Source organism: Mastacembelus armatus, chromosome 13 (assembly GCF_900324485.2).
Source record: "Mastacembelus armatus chromosome 13, fMasArm1.2, whole genome shotgun sequence".
Taxonomy (NCBI): domain Eukaryota; kingdom Metazoa; phylum Chordata; class Actinopteri; order Synbranchiformes; family Mastacembelidae; genus Mastacembelus; species Mastacembelus armatus.
The window spans coordinates 8,447,100-8,472,919 of NC_046645.1; the positions used below are offsets into that span (position 1 = coordinate 8,447,100).

General features: G+C 40.1%; 1 protein-coding gene across 3 annotated transcripts in view; it reads right to left on the bottom strand.

Annotated features, from left to right (window-relative positions):
* limk1a (LIM domain kinase 1a) overlaps positions 1 to 25,820 on the bottom strand; it is a 44,736-nt gene that overhangs the window by 10,930 nt on the left and 7,986 nt on the right. The window contains exons 1-3 of one of the 3 annotated variants that reach the window (XM_026319389.2): positions 22,814 to 23,023; positions 12,964 to 13,102; positions 174 to 283 (exon numbers count right to left, since the gene is read on the bottom strand). In XM_026319389.2, coding sequence (XP_026175174.1) covers positions 174 to 283; positions 12,964 to 13,102; positions 22,814 to 22,962 — 398 coding nt within the window. In that variant the 5' untranslated portion in view covers positions 22,963 to 23,023. Of the gene's footprint in view, positions 1 to 173; positions 284 to 6,140; positions 6,385 to 12,963; positions 13,103 to 22,813; positions 23,024 to 25,820 lie in introns of those variants that run through there. The other 2 variants (XM_026319380.1, XM_026319397.1) reach the window with 2 other exon arrangements.

Here is a 25,820-nt window from a genome sequence, read left to right on the forward strand (position 1 = left end):
AGGAACAATTAGAGAAACTAACTAAAAACACAAAAAGCAAAACCACACAAGCTGCCTTATTGAATTAAAATTATTTAAAGTGTGCACTGTAGGTCTCAATCTTGCAATCTTCTTTCATCATGCCAGACTTTTAATTTCCCAGTGTGTGTATTTGTTCAGTGGTCGATGCTCACCAGTAGAGTTTGGATCTCTCCACCAGAGCATAAGTGTCTCCATCACCGATGAATGTCCTGCAGTTCAGACAGGTAAAGCATTCTGGGTGATATTTCTGTTCCCCTGCGACCTGTTGGGGGAAAAAAAATACACACATGCACAGTTAATATTTATCCATATGTTTCCTAAAAACAGAGCACAATGGGAAAAACGAATGTACAAGCATGTGAGACAGATTGTTCTGTGATCGACAGAGAAAACGCTCGAGGGAAGGGATTCACAACTGAGTTTTGGACGTGACCGGAGCAACAAGCAACATGAGGCTTTAATAACTGCTTGGAGAAGTAGGGAGAGGTCTGGTCACTGAGGGTAATATGAGTTACAAGCTGAAAGATTGAGTTTGCTGCTGCCAGAAACCCCCCCCCCCCCCCCCCCTTTCTCCCCCTACCCCCAAAGCTTAGAGCAGTTTTGCAAACAAGAGGGCAAATTGAGTTAGAGCCAAAAACCAGAGCAGGCAATGAGCAGATTAATGACAGTGGCAGATCAGCGGATGATGCCCCCGCTGGAGGTTTCAGGTCTGGATGATCCTCAGACCAACACCAGGGACTGTTAAAATGACCAGATTCATCTAAACATATTAAAAGCTTGAGCCTGTATCTTATTGACTGAGCGACACACTTTTACTGCTGTTTGTCAAATCGGTGTAGACTTGCTTATTGTGACTCTCAGTCACAAACTGGTTAAGAGGCTCACACTTCCACAGATAATTTGGCACCCAATGCAGATGACCCACCCACACCGAATAACATCATGATTAAACATGAGCTATGATGTTAAGCACCAATGGTCGAATCCTGCGCTGTGGCTGCTCCCCAGAGCCCGTGCTTGTGGTACAATTTTGTGCTTAGAGTGGCAGAAGATTTTGAAGGGAGTGGGCCCCCTGACAGCACTTCTCAATTGCATTTATCTGCAATGCTAATTCAGTAAAACAAGGCTGAGTAGGGACTTTATGTGGAGGACTGCTGAACAAAGAATAATCGGTTAAATGGAAAGGAGAAATCAAAGAAACTGAGCATTTAGGATTTTGTAGTCCCATTATTGATAGAGAGCAAACTGGCAAAAAGGACTAAATGGTTGTTTTATGAGGATGTTAGTGTTTTTAGTCATTTATGATAAAACTGGATATTTCGGGAGGGGATGAATTAGCAATCTAAACACATCACCCTGGGATGTCTGATACTATACCAATATTGCTTTACTCCAGAAAACACTCAGCAGATTATTCGTGAATAAAAATAAATTATTAGTTATATGGAACAGCAAGTTCAGAGAACATCCCTGGACCATATTAGGTTTACTAAATTTAAATATAAAATAGTATTGCTTACATCAAACCAACAGCAGTGGAGGAAAATATGAACTCATCAATGCGTATATGAGGCAGACTCATGCACAACTGAATGGAAAATTAAAACAGAAGTACCAAGCAGAGAAATACTGCTTCTAAATGGTTGATAAATCTGAAACAAATGGGTAAACTGAAGCAGGAAGAGAGAAAACATGTTGATCAATGAATCAATAAAACCATTGTCTATAGCCATATGGCTGCTGCCCCACAGTCTCCAGAGGGTAGCAGTGAAACCACAAGCACACACAAACTGATAAACACGTGCAGAGGGCCCTCAGGCTGCAGGGAGGAGGACACTGTACAAGCTTATTAATAAAGAGCTTTTAAACTAATTATTTTCAGCTAAATACCAGGAAAAGATACCATCACCTGACTTTGGCATGTGGAGCAGGATAATGTAACATCCTGACTTAGCTGTGTCTTTCAAATGCTTTTTGTTTTTCAGAGTGAAAACATCTAGGTTTAACTAAAAAGCAGCAAATAGTCAGCAGATTAAGTAAGAATTGACCTCATTTGGACTAAAAAAGTTGTTTAATGGCCTTTCTGTGTGGAGTTTGCATGTTCTCCCCGTGCCTGTGTGGGTTTTTCCCCAGTTACTGCAGCTTCCTCCCACAGTCCAAAGACATGCAGGTTAGGTTGACCGGTGCCTCTAAAATGCCTGAAGATGTGAGCATTTGTCTGTCTGTGTGTCAGCCCTGTGATAGACTGGTGATCTGTCCAGGATGGACCACGCCTCTTGTCTAATGTCAGCTGGGACTACCCCCCCCCCCCAGGATATGCAGTATATAATAGATTATGGATTGTTTAATGGCCAAGATAAAAACAATATATCAGAGGAACAGAGAGAGCAGGAGGAGAAAATAGAGATATAATGATTTTGTAATGGACAAGGAAACAAGGCGAACAAGGAAACAAGGGCTTATTGACCAGCTTAATTTCTTTATTTGTCCTCCAAGCAGCCGCATAAAAAGGATCCATAAAAAATTACTGTCAAACATTCCCAGTAAGCATAAACACTATGCATCAAAAAGTACAAACTACGAAAGAGAGATGGAAAATATGAAGACTTAACCAGTAGTAGACTTTGGCAGTAACAGATCATTTTAGAGTTAAAAAGGAGACTTTCAATGTGGATAGTTGTGATTTTTGACAGTATGTGTATTTGTATCTGTCACAAATGGGAAAAGCCAGAAGAGAGGACAGCTGCACAGAGATGGCTCTGCTCAACCTAACACTGTGGCTGCCATTTGCTTACCATCAAGGCAACACAACCACACACACACTCACACACCCTTTACAACTGCATCTGACAGGCGACAGCTGCTGCCTTCACATTTAGGATATCCTTCCTCTTTAAACTGTAGAAACAAAGACAGACTCGGGGAAACTGAAATGCAATAAAGTAAACTGTCACTCTAATGTGATATCAAACCGTGTGACTGCTTCACAGCTTTCAATAGACAAATTCAAGAACCATCACATCTATTAACACACTTCTACTTCCACTTTTTATCCTCGCCCAACACTGAAGAGTGTGTGTGTCCTCAAGCCTCTGAGAATGTTTTTTATTATTTCTGTATTAGCTCATCAGGCTCACGAGTGTGTGACTGCACTAGCCAGCGGTCATTTAGCCTCGTGGCCTCCTTTAGTGACAACAAACCAAACCATTTGCACATGTCTTCCTGGGGGAAGGGTGAGCAGGTCGATGGGATCCCTGTCACACACCTCGACCTCAGACTCAACCGACACAAATGTAGCTCAACCACAAAAAGAGACATTTGGTTTTTACTGATTATGTGCAAGAGACACCTCAGTCCTCGGTCCAATGTTTTTTGTGCTTGTGATTCCTTAATCCAAAGTATACTATTGTTCAATTTAACATCTATGATACATTTCTTAGCTTATAAACATTTCAGTACTGTGTTAATTTGTTTATTAGTAAACATCTGTATTGCTGTGTAAACAGGAAATCTTTGCTGCATCACAAAATATTAATATTTGCCTGAAGTAACAGTTTCAAGTCAAACTTTCTCTGTAAGCTCCACTTACTATAGTAAACACTTCTGTTATAACTTGGCTTGAACTTATGAAGCAGTTGTTCAAGAGGCAAAAAGTTAAAACCTAAAAGAGAAAAGTTAAAAAATAAAGATTATTTTAGCATCATAATTTCCCCTCTTCCCATGAACCACTGCCTGACTGTCCCCACTATGTTCACTTCCTATGTAATGACTCAAGCCAGTGTTGCTGGACACAACTAAAAGCTATGTTCAGCCACACAGGTCAACTTGGCAGGCCTTAGACTTTATTTGTTCTTAATGATTTATATGTAGGACCTTAAGTTGGTTGTGGAATGTGACAAAGACCTATCAAGCTGTATGAAGGAATTTATGACGCTCTAATGCCCTCAGTAACACTAAACAGTTTAAAAAAAAAAAAGGTTGCTTTCAGGCCATCAGTCAGCCAAGGTGGAGGTAATCATACCTTTGGGCATTACAATTAGCTTAGACACAATGTGAGATATATGTGAGCTGAAAACAGTGGAAGTCCAAAGATGATCACAAAGAATAAAAAGCAAATGAATAAAAATATAAAACAACTTCAAATAATTTGTAAAAATATTCTGAAAATGTAAACCTTTTTTTTTTTTTTTTTTTTAATCCTCCTTCGGCTTCAAACCACTGATAAAATATCTCACCATTTATCTCTTCTTTTAGCTGCTCTTTCAAACAAACCATTTAGCTTTAATTCCACATCAGACGTTTTCCACATGACACAGCAACAGATGCCAACAGTTCAATCACAAATCACAGAGAAGTTAAAAGTGATTATGAGACCTACTGAGTGAATCGGGAGGCAGATACATCTGCATGTTCTTTCATAAAGTCAGGATGTGTAGTACTGAATTCAATACAGTTCAATAGACTTTATTAATATAGTTGCAAACCACAACAAAAAAAATCATCTCAATGCCTTTTACACAGTAAAGTCAAGACCTTACAGTAATGTGGAGAAAACCCACAAATCCCTTATAGTGACTGAACGTTTTTCCCAGACTGAAGTAGACGAGTGCTTGTCTCAGACAATGAATAGCTGATGATAAAGGAAATGATTTAAAATTCAACATTAAACATATCAGGTTGTTTTGTCTGACCACTGGTCTATTGAAGATGTGACCTTCAGCTCTGGGAACATTTTTCACCATTTTCTAATTAATCTGGTGTTTTGCAGCCTAATTGTCAAGAAAAAGATGCCATGCTCTGCTTAACACATTCAACTTCTTAACCTTCGATTCCTACGTTCACACCACATTTCATTTAAACCTCTACATGCTGTAGCTGAACACCCAGAGGTCGTTTGTGACATGGACCAATTAAGTACCAGGTATGACTTAAGATCTTCAGTGTAAGTGTATTACCTGCGCACACCAGAAGGACCTCATCATGAAGCGCCACATGCTGCCTGGTCCCTTTACCTCCACACCAATGAACACCAGTCAGACCCTGTGACTTCACTCTCCTCCAGCTAAATGTGAAACAGTGACCTCATATCAACAGTGCTCAAGGTGCTTCTGAATGGCCTGACTAAATTATGGCAGATCTGGCTCTGCTTAACCTCATGTTTGATGAACTTTGGTCCAAACTAAACCAGCTAAACTAAAAAACACAATCCATATGTGAAGTTGCAAAATCAACACGTAGGTTTAGAGGCGTGGTTTTTTTTAAAATGACCTCATTCAGATGTTGTGAAGACAACACGCTCATTAGGTACCTGGGATGACAGCAGATTCAGGTTCATGTTTCAAAGGAAATACTTAAGCTTAAACATAAAATGCGTGAAGAGTAATAAAGTCACAGCTGATTGTCCAAACTCCTCATATCCTTCTATCAATAGACATCATTTAGGCAAATACAATTAGACTGAAAGCCTGAGAGAGAAGACAGTAGGCCACATTGATGCTCCCTGGATGGAAACTCCCCTTCTGCCACAAACAGTACACTTCCACAGCAAACACAGACCTCAGCTTTAGAAATGCTGTTAATGCATTTAGCCTCTTCCGTCCTCTCTGTAGGTCACATCCACTCTGCTAAAATGAGGGGACTGCTTACAGCATGGTCTGCATGTGGGTGGTAAATAAAAATAATAGAGTGCAGTGACACAGTTATTAGACCAGACAACTGGGGTCCATCTTTGAATGCACACACACTTTGAATCCTACTTTTATCTGAAAAGAATGCCATCTAAAAATACCCTGCTTGCCACGGCTCATCAGTTTTCCATGACAGGAAAATAAATAAATAAATAAATAACCAACCACAGAGTTGTGTATAGAAAGAGAAACAGATCTGTAATTACGAAGCATTAGACTGGCACACACGAAACAACACAGCAGCGTACAGCAACATGCTTCAGCTTCAGTTTCCAAATTACACAGCAACAACAAGAGACCCTGAAGAAACAACTAGAAAACCATCTCCACCAGCCACTTGCGACTGGCCGGTCCCCTGCCTCCTCCTGGCCGGCTGATGTATGACTTTATGTCACCCATAAGAGACCCAGTGACCCAGAGCAGCAGCCTCACCTTCTTATCCCTTTTCCACAGCCTGAGACAGCAGAAGCTCCAGAAAAACAAGTCTCCCACCATGTCAACGAGAGCCGGCGTCTCTCCTGACTGTTCTAGTTCATTCTACTGAGGCAGGCGATTCCCTTGTCACAACAAAACAGTGGCAGCGGCCAAGCCGGGTAGAGACAGAGCTGCAGGAGGAGGGAGGCTAGAGAGAGAGAGAGAGAGCAGCCCACGCCTTTGCAGCTGAGCTCATCTCTGAATCAATGTCACTCCTCCTTGCTCCTCCGCCACCTCCTCCTCTCTCATATTTGCTATGACCTCATCGTTTCCTGTGTGGCCCCGCCTACTGTTGGCTGCTTCAACCACACACTCCCCTCCACCCCTGCTGTCACGGTGTCTTCAGTAAATTCCTCACTGCTCATGTTCTCCCATTCTGCAATCACATTTCCAAACTACCACAGGGGAGTAATGTTCTCACCAGCTGATTTGTTTACGTTGTGTAGTCTTTCTTATGTCACTATAAAAATGTCTATAAAATAGAGAAACATTCCTAATATTTAACTAACTTTAAGCTAAAAAACAGCACAATTTTATACTCGATAGAATTAGAAAATATTTTTTCTTGATAACTGCAATAAAAAATGTATCAGAATTACCTTATACTGGTCAAATGACTTAACAGTCGAATGAACTAATCCAGCACAAGACCTAAGAATTAAATTCTGCAAATTAGATACTGCTGTTATGGTGTAAACAGGAGTTCCTCCACATACACAGTTTTTAACTAGGACAGCATGTATTTTATTCATTTTTTTCTTCCTTGTAATGTCTTTGTCTGACACTGTTCACTGTTTAATTAAACGTTCAACTAAACAGTCATTTGAGTTCAGTCCCACACTGAGATGACAACCTGCAGGTTTTTACCACATTAAGATAAAAGTGAAAGAAAAAACAAAAGCCAGAACTTTCCCCTGTCCTCAGAGACGCAGTCATTAGTCACATGTAGAATAGATGTAATAGTGAAATCCTGTACTGTCCTTAGCTCTAAAGTAACAGTCACAAAGCGTTATGATTGACTTCTGTGATCATTTCCCCCTCATTCTTGATTCTTCATCCATCAACTCTCTCCCTCTGTGTGTCCTTGCTGTTTCACTCTGTTCATGTCCTTAACATGTCCTGCATGCCAAGAAGTGTCGACCCCTCCCCTCACTACAAGCCAGTTGCCTAAGGGCCATGTGGGGGGGGGGGGCAGATATTAATAGAGCACTCACTGCTCTGCTCTGGCTGTTGGCTCTTATGTTAAAGTGGTGGAGACAGAAAGATGGTTTGAATATTATTATGTTACCATGAATATATACTATAGCTGGAATACATACAAATATCACCAGACTGTGATGTCTGTTTCTTTGCATCACAAAAATGAGATTAAGCTTTGTTTATTAGTGCTCAGACCCAACATCTGTCTGTGATCAGTTGGGGAACTGGTGGCATCTTGTAATTGTTTTTCTGTATAATTGATGAAAAATCGTATATCTGAAAATAATAATGTCTCATCTCTAGCCAGCTGCTGATCTGTCTCCAATTATTGCTGCTGTAAATGAAAAACATCTCACAGTCATTTGCATTCATGCAGTAACTGGATAAAAGTGAGTTTAGTTACAGTAGATATTTAAAATGGGCTTTGCAGACTTATAAATCTTTTCCCTTTTTACTAAATGTAACATTACATTTATGCATGTTACATTACACATTAATTTAATATTAATTTGGCATAGCTGTGCTGACTTTAAAGCCTCTTGTACTTTTTCTAAACATCTATAACAAAAACCAAAATTTGAGTTTAGTCAAACTGTTCAGTTCAAAAGTGAAACCCAGTGGCCTACAACTGCACCACTGGGGGGATTTCAGCCTACACAGGCTGCTGCTTTCGTCAGTCTTACCCCACTGGAAAGAGGAAATGCTACACAAGTTCCTAAAAATACATAGTTGAAGGTTATTGGTCAGATTATGATCTCTCTAAAACTCTAAAAGTGAAATACTGTGTACAATATTTAAAAACAGATTATAACATAAAGCCAACACTTCTAAGTTATGCATTATTAGCTAGATTTCTGAAATCCACCCTGTGTTTCAATGGAAAAAACATCTCTGGCTTATCACAGATGTTGTGTAAAACCAGTTTGTACGCCGTGACAGAGCGTCGTGTTCAGCCCAAACAAGCAATGATGAGATCATCAGTGATAGCTGAAGAAAACAATATTACAATTGAACAGAAACATGATGTTAAGAAATACCATTTCCCAACACATGTTACACAGAAATTCCTGTCTTCACTTATAGTCAAACCAATCACCAGGCATTTACAGAAACAACAGGCACATTCCCACTCACTCACTCACTTACTCAGAGATACCTCACACCAATGGAGGTTGATAAAGTGCACAGTAAATATGGGACTTTCCATAGGTTTGCTGGTCAACCCAAACCAGAATTTGCATTTCTCAATATTAACCACACAAGTATTTATAAACAAGTCATAAAGTAAAAATGCACTGAGCTCAAACCTGCTGTGTGTCACTGTTGGACTGCTCTGTATGTGCTGGCAACAGCATATAAAAAATAAAATCACAATTTCATAATTTTAATGTAACAAAAACACTGAAACTTAGTCTCACTAAACTACCACAAAGTCAGGTCCTGTTTATCATTTGTTTCTGTTTTGGCTTTTATTGTTCTTTAATTTTGCTATTTGTTAAATGTGACCCACTGTAAGCTTGACTGAAACTAAAAAACAACCATTAGTATAGATGGGCTACATGGAGAGGTACAGCACATGATGTAACATTCAAAGCATGTGATTTGAATTTTCTGAAGGGTCAACACCATGCTAAAAAAAAAAAATCCCAGAGTCATGAATACTTTTGATTTCAGGGAAACTTTTTAGATTTCACCTTCCACTATTCTGGTACTTACTGCAATCTCAGAAAAACAAAGAAACACAGAACAGAAACAACAAAAATCCCCAAGTTTTAACATAACGCCAGTCAGATCAAAACCATAACCATCTGAGAACTGCAAACACTAACATGACGACTACACAAAAAAAATGAAAATTCATGTCATGTCAAAAAAATAATGAGACCTAAACAGAGTTTTGGACTGAGTTTTGGTGCTGCAGAGGTTTTGGCCGCTGAAAGGAAAAGTGATTACATGACATCACTGACAAAGAGAATAAATGCTGTGAGACTGATTCATCACTTTAAGTCCACGGAAAAGAAACTACTCCTTTGAAATACAAACCTGTAACCTTCAACCTCTTAAGCTGCTGGATACTCTTCAGAAATACTTGTAACTACTTCTGTCACTCTGTTCAACACTATGGATCTGTCTGAAAACATGCTCTGTATATATAACCACAACACGTCAAACATTATATCACCGCCTTTCTGCATATTGTGAGGATCAGTGTCCAGGGTTTTGAGTAGCACAGCCTTAAAAACCACACTCTATCTTGAGGTTCAACATCTCTTCATCACTACATTAAAGAAGACTATGGAAATTGATCCACCTTGTTGTGGTGGTCAACATTAAGCTCAGGTCCTCTCTGAAGCAATATGAGAACAGGTGGATGACAAAATACTGTGGCAGTGTTCACACGGCGGAACTGTGAAAAAAAACTGTGAAACTAGAAGCTTCTCCCGGGCTCTGGACCTAACAGGTCCAGGTCGATATCTGGCCCTGCTCCCATCAGCTCTCGGCCCTAATTTGTTTGCTGAAAGGCTGACTGACCCTAAACTGGATGTGAAGATGGCTGCGATTACTGCAGATTCATCTTCAGTAGGAGGAATGATGGATGGACTGGGCAAAAGACGGTTAATAGAAAATTCAATTACATGAGTTACTTAATGTTCAATAAATAAATCAGCGGTAAAGGTAGTAAATAACTGAGTAACATCCATTCGCTAATTTACTGTTAGTGTACTCAAGGCTGAACGTGCTGACAGGAAGACACAATGGCATGTTCATACTGTGCAAACACACAGTTCCCTCTGTATAACATGATACTAACTTAGAACAATGACCCCATCCACAGGGCAGCAGTAGCTACTAAGAAAACAATGCAAATGATGTACTGTACAAGCACACTTAATTTTTCACTGTAAGCAACCAAATCATTTCGCGCTTGAGGAGTCAGTCTTGAACTTGCATGTAGCTGCTGAGGAAATAATCTTCTGTCAAGGCCCATTAACATTGATGTTCTGGACCTTTAAACCATACAACAATTAAAGAACATGCACATAAAGTCCGAAAAATATGAGACAGAGAAAACAGAGAGACTGAAAATGTGCAATTCCATGACAACTGAGAAACCTCCGACAGAGAACATAGATCTTCCAGCTGCATCCTAAGCAGCCTTGAGACAAAACATACCGACTCATTTACATCCACACACACACACGCACACACACTGTTTAAGGCTGCTGAGTCTGATGCATTGTCCATTTTGAGAAATTAAAAAAAAAAAAGACATACACAGACTGGGTTCCAGCATCAAACAGATAATCCAATGAACACTTTGTTGGAAACATACTAAAGTGAGAACCAGCATGAATCCTGGTCCACTACACCAACATGATGAAATTACAGGAAATTCAAACCCATTTCATTCTCACTTTCTGTACTCATTTATTTCTCACCTGCTGACCATCATCTCTATGCTTCTGTCTGCAGACTCTGACTCATCACTGCATCATGAAGCATTAAGTGTTTTCACTGACTGTGACAGCAGCTTTGTCTGGTGCAGCAGCATCAATGAGTTTATAAAATTGGACTGTTTTTGCTAATCTGTTTGTTCTGCTAATCTGCAGACTGACTGTGCAGGACTAAAGCTTGTTCCTGCTCCTTCTTCCTGGGTGTGGCACAGACAGTGGGAGCTGACCTTGGTCCGCATCTCTACAGGGAAAAACAACTGATCTGTCCATTAAAGCAATAAAGACTGATTGGCTAACCAATCTACTGAAGTGTAACTGCAGAGATGGTCAATCAGCCTCTTTGCACCGTAAGAAGAGCAATAACCAACAGCAGGAGAAAAAAGAGGAGACGTGGTGCAGTGGCCTCTCTAATTCACTTTAGAGTCTCCTACATCTTTCATTACTGAGATTGCACTGCAGAAGGCAAGTTGTCTGGAGGTATTGTAAATGATAAAACGCACACACACACTCAGACCCATGAATGATTTCTGCTTAACATGGCTGCAGTGTCTGACCTAGAGCCAACTGCATCACAGGAGATAATTCAAGTGCAATGAACAGACTCACTCAGTTTTTTATTTTAAGCAGCTTCCTCTATCACAGGCTACCAACAATCAGTGATGTTTAACCAGTACTCTGCTTTTTGCTTTAGAGGCAGTGTATTACCTCACCAACACTAAACTACTCTAACTACATGTTTTCTTCATTAAAAATATATGAAAAGAAGTTTAAATAACAATTCAACTGTCCTGTCATTTAAAATGAACTGTACATTAAATTCATCCATCCATTTTATTCCTATCCAGAGTCACAGGGAGCTGCAGCCAAATCCAGCTGACATTGGAGGAGAGGTGGGGGACAGATCCCCAGCCTATCACAGGAGTGACACATAGAGACATTCACTCTGACATTCAGACCAATGGGCAATTAACCTAACCCCAAACTGCATGTGTTTGGACTGTGGGAGAAAACTGGAGCACCAGGAGAAAACCTGCTCAGACAGAGAACATGCAAACTCCACACAGAAATACCCCAGGTTTCAATGGGATTCAAACCCTGATCCTTCTTGCTGAGAGAACAGTGTTAACCTCTGCACTATCATGTTGCCCTGTACATTAAATCCCACTTCAAAAAAAAAAACACTTGCTAGGCGAGTAAAAAAGCTAATAAAACACAAAGGATGAATGGGGATTTCAGTGGATAATTTCCTTCAAACGAGAAAGTGATAGTTTTCCAAAAGTATGAGCCTCACATATTTATAGACACAGCTGACATGGCTAATATTTCTAATTTTACCACACTGGGAAGTGTGAACACAAAGATTACCAAGACCGGCGCTGCAAAGATTACCAGTGACGACAGGAATATGCACGTCATAAATCATGCTGCTGCTGAAAACTTGACAAACTATACCTGACCACCCACCTGCCCTCTGTTGTAAAGCACGACACAGGTATCAGCTGCTGCTGCACTTTTCAAACAAATTGACAAAGTGACAAAACACCTGATAGGTGACATTAAACATTGATTTCATTCAGCGACATGCGGAGGACAGTGAGAAGGATTTTTTCATAATCGATGCTTGTCGATTATTTTTGCTAAATTAATTAATTTCTTGTTTCATGTTTAAAACGCCTGGAAAAAAAACAAAACAATATTAATCTGCTTTTCAAGCTTAGCATGTGTGTGTTTCCACCACTAATGAACAACCAGACAATACTCTCCTTTGGTACTTTGTCTTTTCTATAATGCAGCAGCACTTATCAGGAGAGGCTGAGTCTATTGTTTATCTGCTTTCCGGTGATGCGACCACATCTATTCTGAACACATGAGCCCATCTGCTCAACAGCAGCTCCGGCTTTCACTGGTGGCCTGTAGGATAATCTGACAAAGCAGCCAAAGGCGTCAGTGTCAGTTACAGGTCTGGCACTTAGCCTACATGTATGTACCCATGTCAGGACACACCGACCAGGTGAGGCCGCAAATGCATGGAGTGGGACGTGCGTGTCCAAACTGTAACTCAAGGTTTAACAGCAAACAAAGAGCCGGGGAGGTGATGAGAGATGTCAGTGGATGGATCCTCTTACCATGATGAGGCCGGTGGTGATCGGATCGTTGCAGCCATGGCACAGCTCCCCAAATTTAGCCCAGTAGTCCTTCTTGCAAAAGAGCCGTCCATCTTTTTCATAATACCAGTGGGACAGTGACGCGCTGCACTCACAGCACCTAAAAGAAGAGGCGGAAAGAGATGCATGAGCAGTGGAACAAATAATTCCCACTTTTTAATGGACATTTGAAGATAAAATGTCATTACCCTTTTAGCTCAACACTGAATATAAGACATGCAAATCGAGACAATGGAAACAATATATAATCAGGAACATGCAAATGATGCATGATCCAATATGATCTAATCATGTCACAGCGTAACTTCAGTAGTTTTAAACAAATTACTCTTTTCTGTGAAGCATTGTTCTTATGTGTCACAAATAATGATAATGAACCGTATCTGAGAGCAGAAAGGTATGTATTTAAATAAACGGGAAGATATTTGTACATATAAGAGAGCAGAAAAAGATTAAAAACATCTGTCCAAACATCGTCACTGTGCCTCTGGACCAGCCATACAGACCTCCAGGAACTTTAAAAACTGCACACAAAGTGCAAATCAAGTTGTTATTGTGTTGACAGATCTTCATGTCCTGCACTTTGCAAACTGTACTTTAACGCTCCTAATGACACCCTGCAAAGCCTCAAATTATAGTTTTCATAGTGATAATTGGTCTCTTTGTGGAGTTATCACACGTCACCCCAAACTGAGGTGGAACAGACAAATGAGATCACACCAGAATACACAGCTGTGACTGAGACAGAAAACATGGGTGACCACAAGGGAATAACAAAGAGACAACGTCACTTCTCTTCAGGACAGAGTACCTACAGTAGCTTTCACTTTCAGAGTGTGTGACTCCCTCCAAAATTTAAGATGCTGTAAAGGAATGGACGTCTCAAATTGCTATTAGCACATTACCAACACTATGTGGGTGTAACGTCTCCTAGCAACAAATGGCGGATGTCAGTCAAGTACTGTCATGGGAAATAACCACCTAAAGTCATAAAGCTTTGGTTGAGTCTGAAATCACTCATTCAAATTTAGGTTTTTTCTAGGTTGTATTCATCAAGATCACATTTCAAGTGGTGAAGTGGCCGATCAGATGCATCTACCTGTTGTTTGGATACAGTGTGATGCCGAACACCATCAGACACATTGGTCTGCAGAGCTCTGTCCGTTTGTCACTACAGTTCAATATCTGTTTGATAACAGTCCAGCGTGATGTCAGCCTGATGCTGACAATGAAAGGCAAAGGACAAAGGAGTGGAAACAAACACACACACACACACACACACACACACCTGCCAGACTCCCAGAAGGCCTGCCCTGATGGTCTGGTATTCAAAACAACCAAAAAACATTTGACTGAAGTTTATTTCCTGGTAAGTGATGCCAAATGATAAGAACACTTCTCAGGAAACATTCTCATATGAATCAGGAGCTTTAGTGGGACTCATCATGTGCCAAAATTGTCCTCAGTGAGCCAGACAGCAACTTACTGATCCTCCTACTAACGAGACAGTGTATCTGCTCACATCCAGTTAAGTTATAACTTGTGTAAACACTGTGTCTTTATGTAAGCAGGCACATTTGCTGTGTGTGTGTCCATAAATCAAAATATGCACTAATCCCCCTGTGTATATTAAACACTCATGCATTAGTGAGTTAGTGTGTGCCTGCATGCTTGTGTGTACTTGTTTATAATCTGTCTAAATCTCTGTGTAAATGCTAGGACTAAGTGATGTCTCAGTCCTTTAAAATGGAGCTCCCCTCCCATCAGCCAATGGTCTGGACTCATCCCTGTGTTTAAGACTGCCATACAATTTTTAGTCAAATTTTTGAGTTACAAATATGCAACATGATATCCTGGTGAAAACCAAATGTACTCTGGTGTCCTGACCAATCTTCAGCAATGCATTATGTTTTGTCCAGCAAACACATTTAGTCTTCGTCTGGTTTGCTTATTACAAAAAACACTTTCAAACCAGCATCAAATGCAAACAAATGTTCTCAAGACTCCTAAATCGTTAAATGAAATATAGCTTTCGACATTAAATTGACAGGTACTTTATTTTTGTGCTACTTTATTTTATACACACTTATTAATGTTGAAATTACAGAAAATGATTCAGCAATTATGATAATTATAGACACATAGATATAGATAATATAATAATAATCAAGTAAATGTTTATGTTCTGATCAAATTTACAGATATTTACTGTTTCCAGCTTCTCATTTGTGAGGATTTGCTAATTTCCTTGTGCTACACACAGCACTCTGCAACAGAACTGTTGTGAAAGGGCTGAAATCTGACCCAAATCTATGCACTTATTCATTCATCCATCCATTATCTGTACCTGCTTATTCATATTTAGGGTCACAGGGATCTGCTGGAGCCTATCCCAGCTCTCTTTGGGTGGAAGGCAGGGGTACCAGGCACCAGTCCATCACAGGACCACATAGAGACAAACAACCTCACACACTCACACTCACTCCTATGGGCAATTTAGAGTCACCAATCAACCTGACATACATGTTTTTGGACTGTGGGAGGAAACCGGAGTACCTGGAGAAAACCCACACAAGCACAGGGAGAACATGCAAACTCCACACAGAAAGGTCCCTGATGGGTTTCAAACTAGAAATGTCTTGCTGTGAGGCAGCACCAAGCCAACGTGTTGCCCTCTATGCAGTTATACATCTCTCAATCATTCCGCTGTGCTCTGTTTCACATTTAACAAGTCCTGCACATTCAGCTGTAAAACATGTTTGCTGCCTCATTAAAATATTCAGTAGAAGCAGCAACTCTCTCTGACTTTGCCCAAGGTGTTGTACCTACCTAAAGCCTGTGCTTATAACTACACACATGCACACATTTACACACACATAACCTTGGAACACATGCAGACACACGTACACAATTTATTTACTGGAGAGACACCCACGGACACACCCCACCTTCCCCAGTGCCTGCATGCAGAGCTTCACTGCAGCTCAGCAGATTGTAGAACTACTTTAGTATGCAGTATGTTTGAGTGAGTATGGGCGAGGTGGAGGAGGAGGAGGAGGAGAATTGGAAGTGGGTCAAGGCTTTCAGAAGATGTCTGCAGCACCAAGCCAGGAGCAACTCAGCTGTTCTGGCTTTCTGCCACTCAATAACTGCCTTTTACTACACACACACACATTCTGCAAACCCCTACCTGGGGAGGATACACATAAGTGCACATGCATATATGACACACACACACACACACACACACACACACACACACACACAGGATTGATGTTAAAGCTTCAGCTCCATCACAGATTTCACTCCCACTGGGGCTGGGAGTGGCAGCAGAGTATTAAAGATATGAGTGAATACATTACTGACTCCCAGACGGAGACGCCAAATTCTGCCTTCAGGACAAGAATCTTATCTCAGATGTAGGTGAGAAAAACAGAGATGCTCAGTTACAATCCAAGACTCCCACAGTAAAAATGAACACTTGTTCCAAGATTGCAATCAGTGATTTTTTATTTGTGCTCACATTTGGCCGTTTTTGTGGCTGTGACTGTGTGCGCAATAACATGGAGGCCTAAGAGGATTATCAGTGTGACAGACTCAGAATCTGCTATGATGCCCAGAAAATCTGTTTCTCACACTCTGCTACGCTCTGACACCATACAGTGCAAAAACTATAAGTAAAATCAAAATTCTGAAAAATTGTGCATTACAGGGCCTTCTGCAAAGCAATCAATAATACTGCTCAAGGTCAGAAAAAGACATGAGAAAATATCCAGGAGACGAAAGGAAAACATAACAACAGAAAAGGCAAAATAAACAGTTATTAAAGTCTAAATGACATTTGACTTGCTAAGATACACTGTCCTGGGAGACAAGACAAAATGCCAAAGACAAAGGGAAGGCTGCCCAGGATCCTCAGACATAACTAACAAGAGGAAGCAGAGCAGATTTCAGACACCATGAAACTCAGCTGGATCCCCCGAGGGTCAGGAAACAACCAATGAAAGGGAAGACGAGGAATGAGGGAGGGCAGTTAGTAAATCTTTCCCCTCTCCTGCTTAAAACCCTGGCTGGATTAGCTAAATCTGTCTGACAGAATCATAAATTCTTTCTCCGGGTCAAAAGGAGGCGGCCTTTTACCCGGCATCTCACCTTTAACAAAACCCAGACTGAAGCTGAGTGCCATCACATAGCTGAAAACATCCAAACATTTCTTTTCATAGGTTGTTCTTATAAAATACTGCATAGGTTTACCTCTTTAACCTGAGGTAAATAGATAAATTACCTTTTTTTTTTTTTTAAATTATGAGGTGCCAGATGAATTATCCATGTGCTGTTTATCAGTCTATTAGCCATAGTTTTTAGATCCCATTGGACAGTTTCATAATATGACTGGATTCTGACTGACTATGATTGGTTGCTGACGGCCTGACCCGGGTCAATACCTGACATGATTAATTTGTCCCTGCTGATATGAATGAGCTGAAGGAAAAAACATCAGGCCCAAGTGAATGAATGGAATCAACTGCTGAAGGTCATGAAATTGTAAATTTATTGAACAAGACATGATGACTTAATGGTGCCTTAGTAATCATTACTGGTAATCACTGTATAGTTTCAGTCACATTTCAAGCATAAATGTCAAACAGTCGCTTGTTCCAGTTTCTAAAATGGGAGGAGTTGCTTTATTTCTTTACTATTTACTATAGTATTTAAACCCATGAATGCCTCGCAGTAAAATGAATCAGACTCCCACACAAGCCATACTGACCATCCAGTTCTAGTCAGCGTTTCATACTGTGTGTGTGTGTGTGTGTGTGTGTGTGTGTGTGTGTCTGTGCAGATGTATCCAGGTTATTAAATGATGTGTAGGCTGACACTGCTACAGGAAGCAGGGGGAGTCCAAAGGAAGCGCTCTGTGTGTTCTGGTACAGGCGTGGAGGAGGATCATTACTAAGTGACAGATGCAAGGCTGAAAGATTTACAGGGAAGCACATGTCTCAAACACAAACACACACAGGCACATGCACACATTTGTATCTCCTCATTAATTATTTAATCTTCCATCCTCTGCCTCAACCTCAGAAGGACATCCATCCATTTTTCTTTTAAATGTGCAAGGACAGCACAAATGCATTGTGTACTTCTGATCAATAAGCCAATACACTGGTCGTCTGCACCTTCCAGTAAAATCAGGAGAAATGTGACAATAAACGTTAAGTGTATACTGAGTTTGATGGTGGCAGAAACAAATGTGTCCATAGCCTGAAATCAGCAGATCAGCAGAGAGATCAGGGCTTGTTCCTGCAGGCTGAGCTAAAATCCTCACAGACAAAGAAGTTACAACGTCTAGGAAAGAGACAAGAGGGTGGAGGGTTAGACACACACGCACGCACGCACGCACGCACGCACGCACACACACACACCCTCTCACACACACACACACACACACACACACACAGATGGGTGAAAGTCAAGCTCAGAAAAAGGCAGACTGTCTGGGGGAGACCCTCTCTTCCTCAGGAGACATAAATAGACTGGGATTCCTGGAGCAGAGCCAAGATTTCCAGCAATGATATTTTCTGGAAAACTAAAGGATTCCCAAACCCACAGGCTCTTTTAAACAAATCTACCTTTGAGAATAATTTATACATTTAAAAAATGCCTGTGATCTTGAAAAGAAAAGATTTATTTTTTAAATTCATGTCAGGGTTTGTTTTGTACAGAGAAAAAGAAAACAATTTACCTGATTTATTGATGAAGTGGTCATACGACCACACAAAGAGGCAACAGTAATTTTGAAACTGTATGAAGGTTTAAAACCCATAAAGATAATATTCCTCTTTAAGTGGTGCTTTAAGGTTAGAGATAAGAAGATCCACTTGGTTCCCATGTTTTACTGTTTGTTTTGCTTTTTTTAACAAGCCGTCACAAATAAAAAGTGACAGTTTGTGAAATTAATTGGTTTAATTCATTCAGCTCTGTCTCATTAACAGTATAACCCAGAACAGACACATTCCCACGTCCTCATTTTGTGCCCCCCCGCAGACACACCCCACCCCCCCCCCTCTCCTCCCTCCACCTTCTCCATGGTAACAGAAAATGCCACAGCAGTGATGTCATTCTCACATAAAAAGAGGCATTACCTCATCTGCGAACCCCCCACTCATGCTTTGTGGCTGGTTTCAGACTCTACCAGGAAATCCCTCAGCTATTCAGGCTAATCTGTTCCTCCTATTAGACAACTTCATTAATATGTACATTTCAACAAACATCATGAGAGGAATTTCTAAACAAAATGCAGAGATGATTGTGGCTTTGAACAGAAGCCAAACAGAATGTTTAGGTTCCCATCAGACGCTGGTTGTTCAATCAGTATGTACAAATTTAGTGTCACGAGGAAGAAAATGCCAACCTCGAGGTGCTGCAACCACAGAACAAGAGAAATGTGGCAAAACAAATAACTGGAAGTCTCAAACAACAGTGAAGACTTCAGCTTTTAGGTGAAGAAATTTGTATTTTTGTTTTTGCATTAAAAATTAAAATAAAATAAAAAATTCATCTTGTTCTCACTTCTGTTTTTTGTATACAGTCACTCCACTACATTTACATTGAATCTGTCAATTTTACTCATTCTTGTAATTTGCCCTTTGTTAAAGACATGAAGGGCAGTCAAAGCAGTAACTAGTCAATACCATTTTCACAGCCTAAACAATGAAAGGATGATGCAGAACAAATATGTTTAATTTAATTTGTTTTAAGAATAAAAATCATTTCTAGTAAAATCTCTAATCTGAACCCATGTATGGATTACTGGTCTACAGGGCAGAGGGCCAGGGGCCTGAAGGGATCAGAGGCATCTAAATAAAGTGACTGTTAAAATGTAATGTTTAAAATAGGCATTAAGTCAAGTCAAGTATGAGTTAAAATACAAAGGGATGCAAAACTATGAAGAGACTAAAATGCCCCATGAACAACATTTCTGTCTTTGTCCATGGGCCTAACCATCCATGATAGGATCTAGCTAAGCAGGAGAAAGTTGATGGATGGATTTGCTAATTAAACTGAACTGAAATCAAGCAGAGAGAAACTGTGAATTTTAAACAGCAGAAAGAATTGTGCCTTCCCTAGCCTTAACTCTGCTGAAGCAGTGTCTCAGACTGTGGGAGACAGTGTCTTTATCTGAGGCCTGGTGATCTACTGGTCTGGTAAACAGGGGCCCTGGATGACTGTGAGTAAATGACGTGCATGGAAACATTTCCCTTTGTTGCTGTTAAGCCTCCCTGACTGAATGACTGTCAGCACAGTCAGTCTGGGGTCTTCTCACTTCAAGTGGTTTTTCTTCCATTTCCCCTAGAAATGGGACAAAAAGGGGCATTTTGTAACTTATTCATTTCACTGCTTAAAGAGACCAAAGCTCTGGGTTTCATTTTCTGCTGGATCAGTGCTGACATGCATACGTGTTACCATGTTTACAAAAACACAAACTGAATTGAATTAGTAGTTATCATTTGACTTTACATTAAACCCAACTATCATGTGGCAGTCATGCATGGGCTGATTTGGTGCCACACACACAAACCACACAAGGCTCTTTTTTGTCAGCTGTGCAAACCAAAGCAGACATCAGTTTGTTTGAGCTGCACCAAGCAGGTCAGTGTGGACGCACCTTTAAAATAGCCTCAACAGAACAACTGATGACACTTAACAAATGATAATAATTAATGATAGATAATCACACAAACCTTTTCATCTTTAACGCTCACAGGTTGTAGAGAACTTGTGCTGTGCAGCTTGAATATGACTTCACTGAACTAACAATCTGCAGACACAGCAGGGACCAATGTTGAAGTTAAACCTATTGTGAACTATGAAAGTGACAGAACTAAACAGAAAGAAAACGAGGGCATTAATCTTCCTTCCTGTAATCACATTCAGGGTTTAAGCCCGGACTCCATCTGCTTCGGAATTGAATTTTCAAAGTGTGATTAAAGGACAGTAGGGAGGGTCAAAGGTTAGCGCTCAGGTACGGGCGGTTAATGAAAAATGCACCAACTCACAGGTCGACCCCTTTCTCCTCTCTGCGAGTTATCAGCAGATATTAACCCGGGATGTCACAGTGAGTCCTGAATGTAAAAGGAGAATGAATCCTTTTTTAAAAATGGCAGGCTTCAGTGGAATATTTAACAGCTTAAAATATGAATTTACCAAAGCAGCAGCTTCAACATTATTAGAGAAATTAATAAGAGAGTTTATTATATTTATATTATCACTTCTAACCTCTTCATGACTCTGCATTATTAGAAAGTGGTAACAAAGTGCCTCAACCTAAGTGTGTATGGCCAAATTTGCTTGATATCTACACATTTCCCTGCAGACAGAGACATACATGTATGTATGTATGTATGTATAAACATGTTGTTGTTTCTGGCTTCTTTAGAATAACAGAGGGCAAACTAGATATCCTGAACAATGAACAAATGAGTTTTCCACTTTGACAGCCTGACAGTGCAACACACACACACACACACACGCACACACACACACACACACACACGCACACACACACACACACACACACACACACACACACACACACACACACACACAGAGTATGTTTGGTTAAAGCAGATGATGCAGGAAAATAAAGAGCTGGCTAATATTAACACATCAGAAACATTCACACCACACAGATAATGCAGACACTCACAGCACGGCAGGGTTTGATTCCCTAATTGAGACATTTGTGGTTACAAAGAGACAGAAGTTTCACTGACAGTGGAATAACATGTACCATGCATTTAGGGAAGTAAGAGACAATTTAAAAGAGAAATGAGTAAATCAGCTAAACCACATTACAGTAACTACATCCCCCTGACACCTCCTGTTTATTGTTAAATGCTGTAGAGTTGAAGGAAGACAATGAGTATAGGTATATGTAAGCACCAAATGATGAAGTTGTTTATTATATTTATTTCAGTTTTGGAGTTTCTGTGTGAAACAATGGGGAAGCGAAAAAAACAGCTGACTTACCTGATAAAAACAGAAGAGATCACTGGTGGTTTAGAGTTTGGATAAGGACTGAAGAAACAATATGCTGCAGGTCATTTTAGTTTCACTACTGTGAGTCAGCTTTGATTCTCTTTGGGTTTTTACATGGTTGGTCAGAAAGAAAAAAAAAGGCAAGCTAAAGACATTACCCTGGGCTAATAATCTTTAGTTATATATTTGTAACTTCTATATGGGAAACAAGAAACTTGGTTGGTTTGATTTATAAGTGATGCATACTAACATAAATTTAATTTCATCATTTTTCTCTGTTAAGCTCCACAGCAGAGATTCAATAATCAGTCACTTAACTGAACATTGATCAATTAGATCTTTACTTTTTGTCTTCCCAAAAAAAGAGTGTTAGAGTAATGGAAAATATTTGAGGTTTTGGTTCATTACTCACACTAAACAAGATGTTACCTCATGCACTATGACAATATAACATTATCAGTGTTTTTCATTGTTTTTATATTTTATAAACCAAACTATTAATTATGAACTCATTCATTAATCAAGAAAATTATTGGCAGAACAATAAAAGTCTAGATATGCTTATAATAAAGCAAAATGAACTGTACATTCACTGATCTATGACTGAATAAACCCTGCAACAACCGATGTAAGTGATGCTTGGGTTAAAATTGCTTTTTTCATATGTTTAAGTTAAGGTTCACTACACGAGGCCTGAGTCCCATCATCATCAGCATCAGACTATAAACTCCATAATCACACGCTCATGAATATATACTGGTTCACTTACTGTCTGCGTCGTAGTCGTATTTCTCTGCGTTGGGTCTTTGCTGACATGTTGCCCGTGGGAGCGAGGGTCTTGTTTTGACAGTGAGGAGACAGACTCATGTCAGCAGCTCTGATGTTCAACAGCTCGAGCAGTTTCACTGTCACAACCATCAATGACAAGCTCTCACTGTACTGTGTCTCTCCCTTCCTCTACTTCCTCTCTCAGTGCAGCTGCACCGAGGGGTCACGCTTCTATATCCACTATTTCCTGTCATCTGCCGGTCCTGTGGGAGCAGACATGACCCTGTGACATCACACAGCAGCCCCACCTACCTCATCGCAGCATATTTCTTCTTTGTAAACCTATTAAGACTCTGCTTGGAGCCACTCTTGTAATGTGAAGCTGTCCATTTCCTGCACTCTTCAATGCATTTAAAGATCCTGGTAGCTCTAATCAAATTTTTCTATTATTCAACATCTTTGTTGAGAGAGGTTCAAGTGAGCCATCATTTCCTCTTATAAGCCTAACCTCACCCACAGGTACGCCAAGAAATCTCATTTAGGCTGTAACATCTGTGTCAACATCTGTTCAAGCAAACCAGGACAAATCAGATGAGTCAGTTACTGTCTACACCTCTGTCAGTGTGTCATCAGCTAACTGCTGGGATTGATCCAAACATCCCCAGACGTCTTGACTCAGACATATTACAGCTTTATTGATAAACAGGCCAGATAGTGTTATCAGTATATACGGGCAACTGTAGGCAAATAAGAAAAACAAAAATTCCAGTACAGACATGTCAAATATGCACAACCAGTCAAATATTTGGGCACAGTCCCTCATTTATTCAGTGGGAAACTGAAAACCTTCAACTGGTACATCTGAATAAGTTTAAAAACAGTGTCGTCTGACCGTGAGAGCACTGACAAGTTTATTTTTCACCTGAACAAGAGTAAACGCAAAAAGAACAGAGCAAAAAAAAAAAAAAAAAAAAAGTTCAGTGAGTGAGTGTACTGGACAACTGAAGTGGAGGCTCTCACTTCATCGCACGCGTTGTTCTATTTACTTAGTGATGATGATTATGTTTCTTCCTGACTGTCAAAGGCCAACAAATATGTTTAAAATATTTATGAATAACTAGGCGGAAAAACACGGAGCACAACTAATTATCTAATAGGTGAAAGCAGCTACACCCTGACCAACAATAACATACTGCTTAGACATAGATGCATCAGTATTATTCAAATTATGTTAATCTGTCAGTCACAACATTTACATGTCTGTGTCTATTCTCAGGAGCTGGACATGTTTATAGTTAAAATGACATGTGAAAACAGACATGATTTACATTTAACATTTTTATATTATTGTCATACAAATAAAAACAAATATATGTTTCATTTTTCCACATGTGAATGCAGCATGTGGTGAATAGTTGAATAGTTGAATCAGATCCATTGATAGTGTTTTTTTTTTATTCAAGCCACAGCCCAAAGCAGAAATATTCAGCATCAAGTCCTGAATTTTGAGAAGCTAAAACCAGCAAATGTTTGGCATAACTGCACTAAACACCACTCTGACCAGCTGCGTCTGCTCAGAAAAACTGTTGTGATTATTCATAAAGCCTCAGAATTAATTACCATCCTCAATAAGTAGTTTTCCTGTGGGAATCTTGACTGTCACCTCATTAACGTTACTGAACCAGAGCTCAGTGTCGTGGTTATGCAGAAATGTTTAGCGTCTACTTCAGCTCTGTAAACAGTCCAACACATCGGCTCTAAATCATCTTTCGCCTCCATCATCTCCTGCAGCGTCTGTTACCAGGCAGAGTTCATCTGCAGGTAGAAACAGCTGCGTCACTGCAGCTCTTCAAACTGTCTGTACAGCTTCAGTCTGTACAGTCAGGAGGTAAAATCTGGTGGTTATTGATGATATTTCATCAATAAATGATCACCTTTTACAGGTGCATGGTGATTGTTATTGTAATTTCATAAGCTTTTGTTTGCTTCAATCTACTTTTTCAACTTTTGGGATTATATATCAATCCTGGGACAATTATCAGAAACAGGACTGTGTCAGAAAGTGGAACTCTGGGCCTGCAGACGTGTGTAAGGGTGTAGGAACAGATGGTGACAGGAGTGTGTGTGACACTACAGCGGCGCGGGGGGGGGTGCTTGAGTCAACTTGTCCTTGAGAAAGGGCAGTTTTGCCAAAACCATTGTCACTCTTACATCTTTGTGTGTGTACATCTACATCTAAGTTTGCATGGACACTGTTAATGCATCATTAAAGTTAGAAGGCAGCATCTATATATTATCAGTCGCATCAGTAGATGCACGCTGGATATAAAAAGGAGGTTGATAGCTAAAGTGCTAACAAAGCAAAAGTCTGTAGTCCTTTGGGCTCTGACTGTCAGGCAGAAATAGTTTTACTGAGAGCAGGACAGTGCTGCACTGTACTGCAGAGACACTGCAGCACAGGGCGACTTCTCAGAGCTGGAGATAAAACATATTCCAGCTCCATGTAGATTTTTCTAACACCTTTATTATAAATGTTCAAATGGACCAGGTAGAATTAGACTAACTGTAAACTGGTAATTCAGACTCCATGATATAATTAAAACAATAAAAGACAGGAATCTAAAATACAAACATGACACAGTGAATAAAACAGATGATACTAAAAGGATGACACAGAATGCCAATAAGCATAACACCAGAAATCCTCTTATTCCTCATTCCCAGGAGGCAGTGAGAGGTGGAGACAGACTCCAGAGTCCTCTCACAATGATGCTACACACCATCTCATTACACAGGTGTTGTATTTTCTTAAATGTTAAGAGCTACTTTAACTTAATCCCCTCAAATCCAGGGTGAGGGCAATAAAAGCCGCCCAGGAGCTCCTCGATGAGAGGAGGATCTGGAGAGCCTCATGGCCTTTTCAGAAATAATGAATGAATAAATAATTATAAATAAGGCAACGCTGTATAATGTAACAGAAGGTTAATTATTGGTCAGATAAAATTAGA